Here is a 17,855-nt window from a genome sequence, read left to right on the forward strand (position 1 = left end):
CATGTCGCCGCATAGCCCTTTGCGGCTTCCAGCGCGACGTCGGCGATGGCTGCACCGCAGGTATCGACACCTTGTCGACATCCTTGAGTCGGTGCCGGTCCCAGACAAGGCTGAGTCGCCTCTGCTTCTTGTGGACGTCGATATGACGCCGTCTCAACACCAGTCAACACCGGAGCTGGTGCTGGCCCCTATTGTTCCCCTGTTTGAGGAGGGCACAGATCCAGGACACCCAGGGGTGTCTCCTTGTCCTTTGGCTCCGTTGCCCCCTGGCCAGTGGCCCCCTGTTCATCCGCTTGCAGCGTCTCTCTTTTCCATTGGACAAGTTAGCCTTCAACCGTCCCCTACAGATGATGTGTTATCGCCCCCTAGAATGGCTACAGAGTCTAGTGCTGCATTTGCAAGGGCTATTCACTGAGCTGCCACTCTATTACACTTGCAGCCCCCCTCGGTCCCTTGGACTTCCGATCCATTATTGCATGTCCTCCACCAGGGTGAGGTGGAAGGGAGCCCTTGCTGCCTTTTGGTGGGTCATTATTTGACACCCTTCTTGGCACATGGGCACGGCCCTCCTCGGGTGACCCTGTGGATCGGGCCATCGCACATCGGCATCGTCCAGCTCCGGATGACCCTGTCTGCTTAACCCTTCATCCTAGGGATCAGAGCCGGGTCGTCCAGGTGGCTTTCGCCACGCAGCCTTCCTCTCCTCTCCCGTTACTGCCTCCCGCCTGGGAGTCTCGTTGGTTGGAGACATGTGGTCATCATATTTTTGTGTCCACTAGTTAGGGCATCCGTGCTTTAAAGACAACTGAGACTGACTACTTGCCGCAGATTCCTTAACGTAGAATTATCCCAGGCATGAGACTGGATCTGGATAACTTCCTGCCACAGCATCCCTGCACGCCGGGGGGACGGCACCATGCGACTCAGCCCTGACGACGTCTGCGTCCATGACATCAGCGAGGATACATAAGTCCAACCCCGGCGCGCCTACGTCAGTTTTTTTCCTCTCTTCCGCGTGCAACGCAGATTGGGATTGTGTCCTGGCCTGTTTACGGGCCTTCTATTCTTTTACACGCTTTGGCGTTAAGTGGAACAGTGTGCGAATTCCTTCGGGCTTCAAGCAAGGCGTGTACCTCCTGTGTGCGTCCCATGTCGGCAACAGACCCTCATCCAATTTGCATGTGGTGCCTGGGTGAACACCACGACTCAGAGAGCTGTGACACCTGCCAGCACCTTAAGCCTAAGTCACGGCGGGAGCACCGGATGAAGTTGCTGCCATCGCGCTTGTCCAGGTCGGTGTCATCCCAGCGCCCGTCCCCTACCTCGGAAGCAAGGAACCGCCGATTTCATCTGCGAGATAGTCTTTCGCCGCGGCCCCAAGGGTGTGGCTCGCCGGCTGGAAGGTCCTTTCGTTTGTCTCCGAGGCCTTGTCCTCTTTTCGCGGTGGGTGCCTGCTCACCCCGGGACATGCGCCCCCGCCTGTCGCCTTCCTACCCGCCGTTTACCGGCGTAGAGGCAACTGGGTCCCAAATGACAGCCTACGCGGCGGCGCTGCAGACTTCTTTGGCCCTTCCTTCACCTCCTGAGACGTCCGCGGAACCCTTTCCTCGCGCAGGGCCTTCCGCTGAGTCGCCGGCGGCTCCCGCCCCGGCGCCGGAATTTCCGGCTCCAGGTCAGAGGAGGGTGGTGCGATCTTACGGGGCTCCCCTCTTTGGCTCCTGGCGTCCTTGCCTCGCCGCAAATCCCTACGGGGCTCCCTGTGGCGTCACAGGAGACCGCAGTGACTCCGGGCTTGTCCCCCCGAGTCCTGCTTGGTCCTCTGAACATTGCAAAAACCACAGTTGATGGACATAATGCAGAACAATGTCATACATTCACCCCAGTACTGATCTGGGCCTAAATCCATCGTTTTTTTGCACTCCGCACCACCCCAGTTCAGACATGGCCATATGCAAATCAGTCTGACCCTGTGCCTCATGGGAACAGTACAGCCCGAACTGCCAAGCCATGCCTTCCCTGGACCGGAAACAAGCTTCCGAGGACCGGTTTCTGGCATTTCAACCGTCTTCAGCCCAAATTGCTTGAGTCCAGTGGTGTGGAGAGCATGGGACTCGCGTCTGAGCATACCCATCCCACTCTGGGTGACAATTGCAAAAACCACAGTTGATGGACAGAATGCAGAACAATGTCATACATTCACCCCAGAACAGAGATCTGGGCCTAAATCCATTGTTTTTTTGCACTCCACACCACCCCAGTTCAGACATGGCCATATGCAATCAGTTTGACCCTGTGCCTCATGGGAACAGTCCAGCCCGAACTGCCAAGCCATGCCTTCCCCGGACCGGAAACAAGCTTCCGAGGTCGGGTTTCTGGCATTTCAACCGTCTTCAGCCCGGCTTGCTTGAATCCAATTCGCTTGGTCCTCTGAGCAGGCAGCTGCCTCACCAGAGGCTGAGCCGGCGCGGTTTCGGCACCAGGAGCCTTCCTCCCTGGCTCCGGTGGAGTCACGGGTGGAGGCAGGGACCTGGGGTGCTTTCCTGAGTCCCCCTCGGCCCCTCAGCATGGGCCGCTGCCCCGTCTGAGGCAGAGCGGGGGCCTTTTCGATGCCGCTCCCTCGCCGCTCTGGCACCGACTGCGACCCACCCTCGTGGAGAGCACGTGGTGGCAGGAGTCGGCCTGGCGCCACGAGGGCCCCCTCCAGTGCCTATTGACGTCACTCTGGCGCTGGTGGTGGACTCCACGGTGCTGCGTCTGGGTCTGAACTCGTACCCTGAGGACCCTTCTTCTCCAGAGGTCAGCCATCTGCTGGTGTATTCCTCCCGGGAGACAGGGCGCCATGTTGTTCCCTTTTCACCGGCATCTTTCAGGGAGGGCTCCTCGCCGTCCCCACAGCCTAAATCCTCGAACCCTTCTTTCCTTGACTCGCGGATGGTTTTCCCCTGGCCTCTCCGCTTTCTGGGGCTCCTCAGGTTTCCCATTCAATTGTGGACCCCCACTATTCCGGGGCTGGCCGCTTCCCCCTGGACCTGGGGACGGGCGGCTCAGCCTGCAGTTGTTGCCCATGGAAGAGCTACTTTCTCCTCCGCTGCACCCTACGGAGGCTGGTGTTGCCTTTGTTTGGGCCATTTCCTCAGCCGCTGGTATTCTGCGGATGGGTGAACCTGTCACTCCGTTTCCTACGGACAACCTTTTGGAAGTTTTGTACCAGGGCTCTGGTGGACGGGAGTTGTTCCTTCCCTTTGCAGCATCACTCCCCAATTCTCTTATGGGGGCTTGGGGGCGCCTTGCCACGGGTGATCCGATGCCTCAGGCACTCTTGCGTCGCCACTGTCCTGCTTCGCATGACTCGGTTTGCCTTTCCTTCCACCCTTCTACTCAAGGCTCTCTTCTACGGAATACCTTTCCGTGTTTGTCTGGGGTGGTGTTTCCACCGTCTCTGGAGGCCAGGTGGTTGGACTCATGGGGGCGTAATGTCTAAGCTTCTTTCTCATGTCTCTCATGAGGGTGCCCATGCTTGGATGGTAGGGAGCTGGCCGCATTTATTCTTCGTGCGGCCTTGGATGTTGCTGATGCTCTCGGCCGTGCTATGGCCACTTCTGTAGCTCTCTGTCACCATGCATGGCTACGTGATGCTGTTTTTACTGAAAATGTCGGGAAACGCTTGGTTGATCTTCCCTTTGACAGGGTCCTTCTGCTTAACACTCCTGCGGACTCTGCCTTTCAGCGTCTTCTTGCGGGGCTTCGTCCTAGTCCTTCTCCTCAGTAGGTGGTTTTGTTGATCCTCCGGGTCTTAGTGGGAGGTGTTATCCCACTGCTCCTGGAATCTGGTGTTGGGGTGACCGTTACACTTTCAGTTAGGGATACTGTGCCCTCAGGGTCCTGGGTTGGCCTACCTCTTCAGTTGGTTCAGCCCCCCTTTGGCAAAGTCTTCTTTTTGGCTGCTTCCTAAGCCTTCTGTGGTTTCTGCCGCAGGTTTTTCTAATCTGTTCTCTGATGCGGGATTTTCTTCCCTACGAATGGCTACCATACTTCTTGGGCCGTGTCCTACCCTACGTGGGGTATTTACAGCTATTGGATAGCCCTGTCTTACACTGGAATGGTGTGGACTCCCCCTTGCGGGTTCCTGGCCCTTCCTGGTGTTGTGGTGTTGCTGTATGCCGCTGGTGCGTTTTCTTGGGCAGCTGCGGCGTTGTGCTGTGGTGTTTTTTGCCCTTTGTCTGGCGTTTGGCCTGGTCCTCTGTCTGGTGTCCAGAAGGGGTATTTTCCTGTGTTGACGACTGGTTCGTCCTACTTGTTTCTCCTCTTGTTTTCCGGCTGGTTGCTTGTTGGCACCCAACTGTAAATGCCATTTGTAAAGCGCACAGCTACATCCAACGGAGGTGTCCCGGCGCTGTCCATATACCTGGTTTCTCTTTTCCTGGTTTTTCCCTGTGGAATGTCCACTCCTGGGCACCCCCAAGGTGAAGCCAGGCATCCCAGCGCTGTTGGGGCCGTTGTGGAGATTAAGCAATCTATTGCCCAGAGTTGCAGAGTGGGATCCATGATTAGAATAGGCACCGAGGCGAGAACTATCGGGTCCGAGGAAATTGAGCCCAAGACCCGCCGAGGCGGGTATTGAACCCTGGTCCCGGACCAGACCTCTGCATCAGGGTCTGCCACTCTAACCATTTGAGCCACACTGTGCCCGCCTGGATGTTGTGGTCTGGACGTTTAGTTTAGTGGCCCTTGTCGGCGTCCAGCTGCGCCCGCCGTTTCTTCTGGTCCACAGCCAGGGGTCTTGGAGTGAGGCCTGGCGTCCCTACTTCTGGTTTTTCGGGAGCCTTATGGGACTATGTTTTTTCTCTTCCACCTGCCTTATTACTGAGGCGCTGTTCGGTCTGGCCTGTTGACGTCCAGCTGTGATGAGTTTGGCCGCCCTCTTCACTGAGTATGTTCCTGGTGGAGGGTTCTTGCCCTCATTTCTGTTCTTCTCCTTGGAGTCTCTGGGTTACTCTTCTTCCTCGGTACTCCCCTGCGTTGCCTGTACCGGGGGCTTTCGGTGAAGTCCCTGGTACATTGGCTGCTGGCCTCCTTTCACATTGCCTGTACCTGGGGCTTCCGGCTGAGGTCCCTGGTACATTGGCGGTCGAGGTCCCTGGTCCATTGGCTGCTAGTCGACTCTCGTATTGCCTGCACCCGGGGCTTCCGATGGAGGTCCCTGGTACATTGGCTGCTGGTCTCCTTTCGTATTGCCTGTACTGGGGGCTTCCGGTGGAGGTCCCTGGTACATTGGCTGATAACCTCTTTTCGCATTGCCCTTCCCTCTCCTGCTTGATGAGGGCAGGGCTGCCACTTGTCGCTGTGGCACATCCCCTGTGGGGTGGTGTTGTCTGCGACACTGAGGTTCTAGTCTGCTTGTGGGGGGGACGGGGCTCTTTTACCTGTCCCTGTGGCTCAACCCCTGTTGGGGAGGACTGGGTTATTTCCCTGTCCCTGCGAATTATCCCCTGTCGGGGCCTTGGGTTCACCTGAGCTGGGGAGGTCCTCTCGCAGACCCTCCTTCCCCTTGGGTATGGCTAGGATATCTATTCTACGTTAAGGAATCTGCGGCTAGTAGTCTATCGGATTTACAAATTACTTATCTTCTGTAACAATGTATCTGGTAGAGACAATTCTAGCCGCAGATTCCTTCACGACCTGCCCTTCCTCCCTGTTCTGCAAGGGCCCTCTTGGCCTTCTGCACTCGCCTGCCTCCGGGTGGTTGTCTTTTGTGAGTGCCCTCTCTTACTCCCTCCTTCGGCGGGATGCTCGCCTTGTTGTTGTTCCATTTTTTTACTTTCTTGCCCTGGTCTCCAGTGCGGGATTCTCTTGTGCTTCTTCTTTTCTTTGGTCCTTTCACTTCTGTCTTTGGCAGTCATTGGGGTTGAGCTGCCTTGGCTGGTCCCACCCTTGGCTTTCGTGAGATTTCTCCCTGCTGGTATTGTCTGAGGTTGAATGGTCATTGCTCTCCGTTCTGACCTTGGTGTCCCTTTCTGTTCCGGGCGGTGGCTACAGACTTCTTGGTCTGCTGTGTATTTTTTACATGCTTCTGCCCCTGGGAGGCTGTTGTATTTGTTTGCAGGATTGCTTTCCAGTAGCGGTGCCCTTTTCTTTCATTTCAGATCTTGGTGCCTCAGTACCTGGCTCTATTCTGGATGGTGCTGTTTCTCACCATTGTTTCTTCCCTTCTGTTTAGCGGGGGTTTTCCGCACACTGTTCCAGTATTCTCACAGTTCTGTTAGTGATGGCTCCGCGCTGTGGCACGAAATGTTCTCAGACAAAAACTGACGTAGGCGCACCGGAGTGGGATTTATGTATCCTCGCTGACGTCATGGACGTGGACGACGTCAGGGCGGAGTAAAGTGGTGCCGTGCCCCCGGCGCCAGGGATGCTGTGGCAGGAAGTTTTCCGGATCCAGTCTCACGCCTGGGTCTAATTCTACGTTAAGAAATCTGCAGCTAGAAGCGTCTCTACCAGATACATCGTTACTGCAGGTAAGTAACTCGTACTACGTGATTGCACAGGCTACTTTTGCTCTTTGGGTCTCGGTGGAAGGTCTTCTTCCCTCTTTTCCAGAGGGTCCTCGTACTGAGCTGGCTTGTCTCCTTTATCATGGACAGGACATGGCACAGTTTACCATTAGATCAGCCATGGATTCTACCGACTCTGTGGGTCTGGCAATGTTGGCTGTGCGATGGTGGTTTCCCTGAAAATATCCGGGAGAGTTTACGGGATTTGCAGTTTGATGGTGTATCCCTTTTTGACAGTCATGCTGACTCAGCAGTGACCCGCCTCCTGTCTAGCCTGCCATAATATTGTGTTTTTAACATCCTTTTACGGTCTGTTACTTCCATGTGCAGTGTTATACATCAGTACCCTTATACATCGCCTCAGCAACATCGGAATACAAGGAAAAGCCTTGGACTGGATCACCTCATTCCTCGCTGGGAGAGTCCGACTTCCCCCATTCAACTCTGAGGACACCGAAGTCATCTGTGGCGTACCACAAGGATCTTCACTCAGTCCCACCCTCTTCAACGTTTACATGAGTCCACTTGCCTCCATCGCGCGTCAACACAACCTCAACATCATCTCTTACGCCGACGACACCCAGTTAATCCTTTCCCTCACCAAAGACCCTAACACCGCCAAAACCAATCTTCACGAAGGCATGAAAGAAGTAGCCGAATGGATGAAACATAGCCGCCTAAAACTCAACTCAGACAAAACGGAGGTGCTCATCCTAGGATCTTCCCCCTCTGCTTGGGACGACTCTTGGTGGCCTTCCGCTCTGGGCACAGCACCCACACCCACAGACCATGCACGTAACCTTGGCTTCATCCTAGACTCCTCTCTCTCGATATCCACACAAGTCAACGCAGTCTCATCCTCTTGCTTCAACGTACTTCGCATTCTCAAAAAGATCTTCCATTGGATCCCCCTCGAGACTAGAAAGACTGTCACCCACGCACTGGTCACGAGTCGACTGGATTATGGTAACACACTATACGCCGGAATCACAACAAAATTACAGAAAAAACTCCAACACATCCAAAACGCATCAGCGAGACTCATATTAGACATCCCTTGCCAAGATCACATCACCGGACACCTAAAAGACCTCCACTGGCTTCCCGTTAACAAAAGAATTTTATTCCGCCTTCTCACCCACGCACACAAGGCCCTCTACAATCTAGGACCCGAATGCCTCAACACTCGCCTGTCCTTCTACAAACCCACCCGCCAACTAAGATCGTCCAATCAAGCCCTTGCCGCTGTCCCGCGCATCCGAAAATCCACCATGGGTGGCAGATCCTTCTCCTTCCTTGCCGCCAAGACCTGGAACTCACTCCCCACTCACCTCCGCCTTACTCAAAACCACATCTCCTTCAGAAAAGATCTTAAAACCTGGCTATTCGACAAATAATGTACCCCTTCCCCAAGCGCCTTGAGACCCTCTGCGTGAGCAGTGCGCTATACAAATGCCTGAACTTGAACTTGTTCTGAGCCCTGGGTTCATGCTGTAATGCCAAGGTGGTCTGGTCGGCTTGTCGCTGTTTCTGTTTCCCTTTATTGCAGCTGTTCAGCTGCTTCTGTTCTGTTGATCCTCTGTCTATTAGCCCCGGCTCAAGAAGTGCCCCTGGCTGGGGTTGAGGCTTACCCTATGGTGGGGTATTTGTTGGCTAATGTGTAGCTGCCTCCCTTACACATAAGGCTTGATAGGCTCCTGTGAAGTCTTTTTCTGAGGGCGTTGCCCTGCGTATCTGCCTGTGGTCTTTTTCATTTTTATGCGGTCCACTGGTTAACATCGCTCTATGGCCTATTCGTTGGAGTCTGTGGTTCGTCCGTGGCACTCCTTTGCAAGTGTAGATGCTCACTTTTTCTGAGTTTTTTTTCTTTTTCTTCCAGGAGGGTCCTTTCAGTCTCCCTTCCTTGTCTGTTTCGGTCTGCCACTGCGGATGTCCTACCAGTGGACGGCCTTGGTCAGTGCCATGTCGCTGTACGAAGGTGTGCAGGGTTGCCACGGCGCACTTCTCCTATGTTGTATGCGCGTACGATGGTTGTTCCCCACTGTATTCCCTGTTACAGAGGGATGACTCTTTCCGATGCCTGGTTCTCCCCTACTCTTCTGTGGTGGGTAGTGCTTCTCATACTTTGTTCTTGCATGGTGGCATCTTACTGACTTGCGCCGCTCCTGTACACTGCCTTGTGCCTTTCTTTCCTGGGTACGTCCCCGGCACGGGTCTTCCTCTTCCCCTGCTGCCATTTGGGTAGGACCTTTGGCATACTTCCACTTCGGGCTGCTGTTGCTTCTCTCTGTAGAGGTGCTCTCCTTCGGACGTTCATTGCCCTCTTTGTTCTTGTGTGCACATCTCTTTACAAATAACTGTTACGCTATGTGCGTTTTGTACTGGTGTTCCTGTACAGGTCACTTTTCCAGTTTGCCTCACATGGGACTGTGGCTCCTCACTGCTGAGTGGCTGGTATCACTTATAGATCTGGACTTTATCTATCCGGTTCTGCTGCAACATGGCTGTTGCTACCTATAGTGCACTCTAATTTCTTGCATGCCACTTATCCTTATGGCTGAGTCTTCTCCTCATGTTTGTTCTGTCTGGCGTCTACACACACCCAGGGGTCACGCACACTAGGTTCATGCGGCGTTGTCTGTGGGCTTGCCATGGACTTGTCGTAGATGCAGTCCTTCATTCAGTGTGTGTATGCATCACAGATCCCTTTCACAAGTTACGTACCTGGTGAGGCATCTCTTGCATCAGACTTTTCTTGCTGCACTTCCTTGTGCCTTTCCTTTTATGTGGTGTGGGTCTGGCTGTACACACGATCTACCCTGTGTACTTCTTCCGCCCACATCTGCTTCTTGTAGTCATAAATTGTTTTTTCAAGTCGTCCTTTCCGATGTCTCTTTGGGATAGGGAGATTGTGCACTGTAGGAAGGTGGATATCTGACTATGGTTGCCCCCAACTTTTTGCCTGGTGTTTTGCTGGTTTTTCGACTTAGTTGACCTGGGGCCCTGCTATTTAGGACCCCAGGCCCACTGTTCTCTATCTAAATTGACAACCATGTACCTTAGGTGCATTTACCAATTGGTACTGGGCCACCTTATCAGTCCCTGTACAGCATACCTTAGGTATCCAGGGCATAGGTGTACCCAGGGCCTACCAGGGGCTGAAGCATGTATTTTGCCACCCCTAGCTGGCCATCTAAACAGACACAACTGGCTGCACGACAGCTGGGGCAAGGTGGTGTAATCACCCTTTGCTTTAGATATAGTTCCCTATATCTAAACCTAAAATGGACACATATATTCCTATTAGTCACTCCTATGGAAGGCCTTATCAATCCTGAAGGCAGAATGCTTGGAATTATGTGAGATGGTGCTCTGGCATGAGCTGAGCCCGTTTGCAGCTTGCGGAACTAAGTCCTAATAGCTGTTCCATGATAACGCTATACCATATACTCTTAACTGCCTTATAATCCTCGCGGTTATTGCTAACTTTGGTATACCATTATCAAAACATGTCGAGTAAGGTGTCATACGAATTGGAATACTACCCCCTCGCCAATTCTGGTGACGGGGGTATCATTTCCACCCTTCTAGAGGGACACGACATGTATGTAACTGTGAACCCCGGTTAAAGTTAACTGGAGCCTCAGCATCACAAAATGGATGCTGCCACCACAGCAAATTCTGTATGTAGATGTTTACACCAGTTTGTTTTCTGTCATTTGTGGTCTATATATTTGTGGTCTATTAATTGTTAATGTTTTCTGCAGCTTCCAAAAGTGTACTAAATATTTCCTTATTTCTTCACAGCCTGATGTCATTTCAAATATGACCGAGTTCAAAAGAAGCATGCCACTGTTCCCACTAGTGAAACCACATATAAACTTTATGGCTGCGAAACTTTGAAGAGTCCCACTTAACACAAATGCACATGGATCGTAAATGAAAATGCAGTGATGAATTCAATCAGCTAAAATGTCTAACTGAAACCTAGGTTGTCTAAATTGATTTACAACAATATTTTTCTTGGGGGTGGGAGGGGGCGTGGTTATTGCAGACTAGTAGAGCATGCGCATCTGTCAAAATGGAAGTAACACAGATATCAAGGCCATTTTATGTAGTCTAATGATGTTAGCATCTGCAACTCAAGGTAATAGAAGTGTTAAAAGCCTTCCATTGGCAGCAAATGGTGTTGTGCCCATGTTCTGAAACACTTTGAATCGGAAACAGTTTAATAGTATTGCTTTACAATTCTCCTGAAATTAAGAAGAAATCCTGCAAGTGGGCATGAATTGCTGTGTGACTCCCTTTGACGGTTATATTCAAGCAAGCCATTCTCCAGCCGATAAAAGGACTATGTTTTGAAGTATAAAGTGTTAATAGACCTTTTTCTATTTAAGATCCATGCAATCTTATTTTTTACTAGTGAACTTTTATGTAGATCAACGGAGAACATAACACAAAGTTATTACAATGTACTCACTAGAAAAATACAAAAGTACAAATATTTATCAATTCGAGTCTTTGCTTCAATGCGTTAGCATAGTTTTAATTTTATAAATATGTGAGGTTTGATATTTTATATTCAAACTGGTAAATGCTGGAAATGTGAGCAGTCCATTTTATTAGGTTTTTTTCTGGACTGTTTTGCTTGACTTTTACAGAACAATCACTTTTGGAGTTTATTTCTCTGTTACTCAGGGTTGTTTAGGTTTATTTAATTTTAGACTGATGAATAAAATAATTTTATTTAAATTTCTATTTCCATTTTGTTCCTGCTGGACAATAGTGTGTATGTGTGTGCATGTTTATTTGCCTAATAAAGATAAGACGTTATATCCAGTGCTGCTGAAGAGATGCACCAAATAAACAGGTATGTTTATGGTATATGTTTGGGATTTCAACTGTATTGTTGACGGTAAAATAGATCACCATTTGCCAAGCAAAAAGAAACTTTCGTACAAAACAAATCATTTTTACTGCGTTGGGCCTAGTGGATAGGTTGAGGATACTGCATCCCACCATTTGAGCTGACCATAATGTACACATGAGGCTTCTCATTTGCTGGCATACAACTCAGTAACATGTTTTGATCAGATAGAATATAATATCTGATAGAGACTACTAGCCGCAGATTCCATAACTTAGAATTATCCCCAGGTCTGAGAGTGGATCCTAAAAACTTTTTTTCTTGCCACAGCAACTCTGCGCGCTGCGGGCAGCACCACGGGACTCCGCCCTGACGTCCGCTGGCGTGACGTCAGCGAGATCACGTAAGCCCCACCCCAGCGAGCCAACATCAGTTTTCTTCTTTTCTGCGTGCCCGCCGATCAGGATCACCTTGCTCGCCTGTTTTCAGGCCTTCCCTCGTTTTTAGGGAACTGTGTGCAATGCCTTAGAACTTCAAAACCTGTGCTGAGTGTGCACGTCCGATGTTGGCGACGGACCCTCATCCCATCTGCATGTGGTGTTTAAGCGAACACCACAACTCCACGGACTTTGACGCCTGCCAGCAGCTCAAGCCCAAGTCCCGGCGGGAGCACTGATGAAGCTGCTTTCGGCCCGCCTGTCCAGGTCGGCCTCTTCCCTGCGTCTGTCCCCAGAAGGGTCCAAGAATCGCCGTTTCTGGCTGAGCCGCCGCCCTTCCCCGCAGCTCCCCAGTGGTCGCTAGCTGGTGGGTTAATCTGCCAGTCTGCCTCCAGGTCCTGGTCCTCGGTTGGCAGAGGGCGCAGGTTCCTCTCGGGACGTGCGTCCTCGGACGTCGGCCTATCCGTCGTTCCCCTGCGCGGAGGCATCCAGGGCTCAGATGGAGGCCTACGCTGCGGCTCTGCAGGCCTCCTTGTTCCCCACCCCTCCCCCTGAGACTTCCGCGGTCCCCTTGCCTTGCGCGGGGCCGGCTGCGGAGTCGCCAGCGGATTTTTCCCAGGCGCCGCCAGGTGCGGCTGCAGGAGCTGGTGAGGTGGTGTCGCCAAGGTGCGGCCCTTCGGGCTTCCCTGTGGTGCTCCCGCCTCGCCGCAAAGCCCCACGGAGTTCCCTGTGGTGTCACAGGGGATAGCCGGGCTTCGGGGCTTGTCCCAGGGTTCCCCTCGGTCCTCTGGACAGGCGGTTGCCTTCCTGGAGGCCGAGCTGGCGCTGGTTCGGCGCCCGCTGCTTTTTTCCCTGAGCCGGATGGCGCCGCGGGTAGAACCTGGGTCTGGGATCGCCTCTCCACGTCCCTCTCAAACGGCGGTGGGCCGCTCCGGCGCCGTTATCGGCCGCTCCGGCCCCTGTTGCAGACTCTCCGACACGGCTCTGCATCGCATCTTCCCCGGACACTCCTCCATCTTCAGACGATTGCCGTTTTCTCGTCTGTTCTTTGCCGTAGTCCGGGCGATGCATTGTGGCCTTCTCTCCGGCGCATTCTATGGCTAGCTCTACCCCGTCCCCGAAGCCGCGAGTCCCGGGACCACTGTTCCGTCCCTTGCGCAGGGCTGCTTCTGCGGTTCCACCGTCTTCTCCAGAGGCCCCTCGGGTTCCCCACTCGTCTGTGGGGCTCCCGTCCTTTCTGTGCGGGCCTCTCCTTTCTCAGGCGGGGCGTGGGGACGGGCAGCTCAGCTTGCAGCCTTCGCCCACGGAGGACTTCCTCTAGCCCTTGCCCGGCCCTTTGGAAGCGAGCGTCGCTTTTGTCCGGGCTATCGCCACGGCCACTGGGATTTTTCAGATGGGTCAACCGGTCGAGGTGGTGCCTCCTGACCATTTGCTGGAGGTTCTCCACCAGGGCTCTGGTGGAGGGAGCCTTTGCTTCCTTTTGAAGCTTCGCTCCATGATTCCCATTTGGGGGCGCCCTGATAGGGGAGACCCGGTGCCTCTGCTTCGTCGCCACCGCCTGGCTCCACATGGGCCCACTTGCCTTTCTTCCCATCCTTCTGTCCAAGGCCCTGTTCTTCAGGCTGCCTTTCCGTCCTTGCCCTCGGTGTTGCTCCCCCTGTCACGGGAGGCCCGTAGGTTAGACTCTTGGGGGCGTAATGTTTTTGCATCTTCGAGCGCCGCTCTGCGTGCGCTCAACACGTTCTGTGTTTTGGCTGGGGCTACCTCTGCCCCTGGGATTCCACGGAGTCCCTTCTGCCCCGCATCTCCGGGGACGGTGCTGTGGCGGCCTTGCGGAGCCATGTGCTCGTTGGCGCGAGTTGGCAATGTTTATCCTGCACTCAGCTCTGGATGTCGCAGACTCCGTTGCCCGTGCTATGGCGTGTTTGTTTGCCCTCCGCCGCCATGCCTGGTTGTGGGATGGTGTCTTCCTAGAAAACATCTGGGAGCGCTTGGTTGATATGCCCTTTTACGGCGTCCTGCTGTTTAACACTCACACGGATTCTGCAATTCAGCGGCTCTTTGCGGGACTCCGCCCTCCTCTCCCCCCCCCCCCACCCCGGGTTTCGGTGGCCGGTTCTTGTGTGTTTGTTGGCAGGCGTTTATCCCATTGATCTGTTGGAGCTCGGGCTTTCGTTGCTGTCTGGTTTTGGTGGAAGTCTACCTTGCTGGCCTTTTATTGGCCCTTCTGTGCTTAGGTTGCTGGTACAGCCCTTGAGCCTTGTGTTTTTTCTGCCTCCTGAGGTTCTTGTGGCTCCTCGGGGTCGCTGGTGTGTATGGGTTTAGGTTGGAGTTTGCCCTCGAGGCCTTGCTGTTGCCCTCGTTGTGCCTTGGGCTTCTGGTTCAGCCCTTCACCTTCTTGGTACGTCGTCTTTTGGCTGCTTGGTAAGCCACCTGTGGTTCTGTTTACGGGCCCCTCTTCGTTCTTCCTCTGCTCCGGTAAGAGGTGTCTCCCCTGGTTTTATTGGGGATGTGTCATACCCCAGGTGGGGTACTGGTTGACTATTGTGTAGTCGTCTTTTTAGTCAGGCAGCTGTGACTGCCTTATGGGGTTCCTTGCGTTCCCTGGTGACCCTGTATGCCGCCTGGGGCAGCCTTTCTTCTTTTTCTATCTCGGTTTCAAGTTCTTGGGTGGCTTTCGGCCTTCCTTTGGTGGAGTCGTGCCTGTGGTTCCACCTCGGTTCTTGAGGTATTAGTTTGCATTGGCGCAGCTGGCACCACTTCTGGTGCTCTATTCCAGGTCGGGCTGTTGCCCCAGTTCCTCTGGGGTTCTACCGCTGGGTCGGCTCATCCTAGGACCTCTTCTCGAGCTCTCTTACTTCGGCTTTCGCCTTGCGCTCCGTTGTTCTGTGCACCATTGCGGCTTGGTCCGTTTGTGCGTCCCTGAGGGTTGTGTTCCTTCTCGGGGGCTGTGGTGTGCCTCCAATGACTCTTCTTCTTTTCTGCTGGAGTCTTGCGTGCCTGTGCCTTCTTCGCACGTCCGCGCCTCTTGACTCTGTGCCCTTCCTGTCTTGCCTTCTGCCGTGCGGTGCCTCCCTGCTCCGCCTTTCTTTCGCTGGAGGTGGGGCTGGCGTTCTCCTGTGGGAACTCTGCCCTTCTTTTCCGTCTGCCTTTGGTTTGGCGTGGAGGGTTCTTCGCTCCTCCCTGTGCCCCTGACCCTTATGCCTGGTGGGGCTGGTCCGTTCCTCCTTGCCTCATGATGCATCCCCCGTTTGGGCTCTGTGTTCTGTTGGGCTGGTGAGTTTTTCTCGCAGTCCCTCCTCCCCTCTGGGTATGGCTAGTGTATCTATTCTACAATAAGGAATCTGCGGCTAGTCGTCTCTATCACATGTACCAGTTACTCACCTTCCGTAATGGTGTTTCTGGTAGAGACGATTCTAGCCGCAGATTCCTTCACAACCCGCCCTTCCTCCCCGTTCTGTGAGGTCTCTTTCTGCTGGGCCTTCAGCACTTGCCTCCCTTTGGGTGGCTTGTTCGCTACGGGTGCCCCTCTCCCTTGGGTTGGGCTTGCTTTCACCTCTCTAGGGTGTCTTTGCCCTCTGGGGTGCCCTGTTCACTTTCTTCCTGGTGGAAGTGCGCTCTGGTTGGTCTTTTGGGATGGATTCTTATGTTCTTCTGTGTCTCCTGCTTCTGGGGCTTTCTCCTTAACAGTCTAATGGGTTGGAGTTTTCGGGGCTCTGCCTCGGTCCCTGGCCCTTGCGGGGTCTCTGGGTGCCTTGAAGGGATTGTCTATTGTCTTCGTGGTCTCTCGTCTGCTTGGTCTTCTTCCCCTTTATTGGTCCCGGATATGGCTGCGGTCTTCCTTCGTCTGCTTGCACTGATTTCAGATCTTGTGGGTTTATCTGTCTCCTGGGTGGTGTCTCCCTCTGTGTCACCCTCTCCTTGTAGGGCTGTCCTTTTCCGGACTGCAGATTGGGTCTTTTCGGTCATTTTCAGTCATGGTGTTCTGCTCTGCAGAGCAGGCACTGACTACGTGGTGCTGTTGGGTCACCGTGCATTGCTTGCTTTGCTTTTCTTTTTTACTACTTTATTGCACACTGCTCTCATGCTCTCACAGTTTTTATTTGCACTAGCGGAAAAGTTCTCTGAAGCAAACTGATGTTGGTGCGCCTAGGTAAGGCTTATGTGACCTCGTTGACGTCAAGCCCGCGGAGGACGTCAGGGCGGAGTCCTGTGGTGCCGCCCCAGTGCGCAGAGTTGCTGCGGTAAGAAAAAAGGTTTTCCGGGTCCAGTCTCACGTCTGGGGATAATTCTACGTTAAGGAATCTGCGGCTAGAATCGGCTCTACTAGATACACTATTACCGAAGGTAAGAAACTGGTACTTTAGAACACTTTCAGATCTTTCTCTGGTGTGGACGACCTATCCAAAATGTAGATTAAGACCTAGTAAACCTGACCTGAAGATTACCCTGAGGATAGTTACAGGAGACAGCACGTAGAATATCAACGACGGACAAGGTACTTAATTACTTTACAGCAAGCTCTAGCACAGAGATGGAATGGGATCCTTTAAAGGTGGTGCTTCTTTAAAGTGTATGCTAAAGTAATGATCGCTGCTACAAAAATAAAACTGACTCACAATATAACAAACTATGACGAAACCATAAGAGAAAGATGATTTGCCATTCACTCTCACTTATGCAATTAAAGAGAGAAAAAAATAGGCAAGGTATACCCCAGGACGCAATTAATACTTTTTGGAAAGGCTCAGACAGTCAGTTGCTACACAATGAAAGGGACAGATCTGACGAGTTAATGGCCTGATTAATAACTGTCCTAATTTCTGCCATGCATCAGTACAGTGAAAGAGCTAGATCACATGAAATAGGGTGTAAATTGTGGTGGTCTGCAAATACCTAATGAAGTTTTGCATGCAGTTAACTTTGCTGGATGTAGAGGCTGTTGATGACATGTAGGATGACATTAATACACAATTACAGAGCGAAGCTGGGCAGACCACTATCCACAGAGGCAATTCTAGGAGGTATCAGAAACTTGAATGGGGGGAAAACTGTGTGGTTATGGCCTTCTAGCAGAATTGTGCCTCACGTAAGGCTCTATTATAGTCCAGAAGCTACTTGAGCTATTAAGAGGCCAAAAAGTAGAGGATCATATCTAAATCCATTATAGAGCTGAGGATTGTGATCATACCTTAACCGTGAAGAATATCAGAAATGACAGACTGCTTTCCAAATCTAATGTAGGCTTACAGATACTGGGATACTTTCTAGCCATAAGACTTAACACATTTGATCCATGGGCTTCAGTGTGGATTCATGCCGGACAGACAAATAACACTGAATTTAAATATTCTGCCTCATGAAATGGGCAAGGACTCATCAGAAGAATTGAAGAACACTTGCCGCACTAGACACTCAAAAGGTATTTGATTCTCTAGCTTGGGAGTATCTTACACAAGTATTGGAGAGGATGGATTTTGAACCTCAATCTGTTACGTGGATGAAACTTGTACAAGAAAAAAATGACCAGAGTTCATACTGATCTGACAGGACTACTCCTTGTTGCCACTATTAGTTGTTTTGGTGATAGCACACCAATTACTAGACTACATATGTTCCTTAGCTGTCCCATCGTGAGCTCTTTTTTGTTGTTTGACACACTTCATACTTAAACCGTCATAACTTTTTTCCACAAAAGGTATCCAGGCCAAAGTTGTGTGTTTTTCCCCACATCTTGAAAGTTGTAAAGGTACCCAGAAGGGAACCAAGAAAATAGCCGAAATATGACAGTTTTGTTTATGGAAAATGGGGGGAAAATGCTGTAAAGGAAAGGAAAGGAGGTTTCTTTCTTTTTTTTGTTTTTTTAAATGGCATCAACAAAAGGTTAGCAGTATTAAGGTAACCATTTTCCCAGTATTCAGGAACAAATGGAGTTGTGAAAGACAACCACTTTCTTTACCATCGTTTTTACATTTTTCTAATTAGTAGCCAATTAAAAAA

At 52.1% G+C, this 17,855-nt stretch overlaps 1 protein-coding gene across 2 annotated transcripts in view; it reads left to right on the plus strand.

Annotated features, from left to right (window-relative positions):
* IDE (insulin degrading enzyme) overlaps positions 1 to 11,303 on the plus strand; it is a 996,582-nt gene extending 985,279 nt beyond the window's left edge. For both annotated transcript variants that reach the window (XM_086922493.1, XM_086922494.1), the window contains exon 24: positions 10,359 to 11,303. In XM_086922493.1, the coding sequence (XP_086778619.1) occupies positions 10,359 to 10,454 (96 nt within the window). In that variant the 3' untranslated portion in view covers positions 10,455 to 11,303. The remainder of the gene's footprint in view (positions 1 to 10,358) is intronic.
* Positions 11,304 to 17,855: the final 6,552 nt, after the last annotated feature.

The sequence above is a fragment of the Lissotriton vulgaris genome, chromosome 5 (genome assembly GCF_964263255.1).
Source record: "Lissotriton vulgaris chromosome 5, aLisVul1.2, whole genome shotgun sequence".
In the NCBI taxonomy this organism is placed as follows: Eukaryota; Metazoa; Chordata; class Amphibia; order Caudata; family Salamandridae; genus Lissotriton; species Lissotriton vulgaris.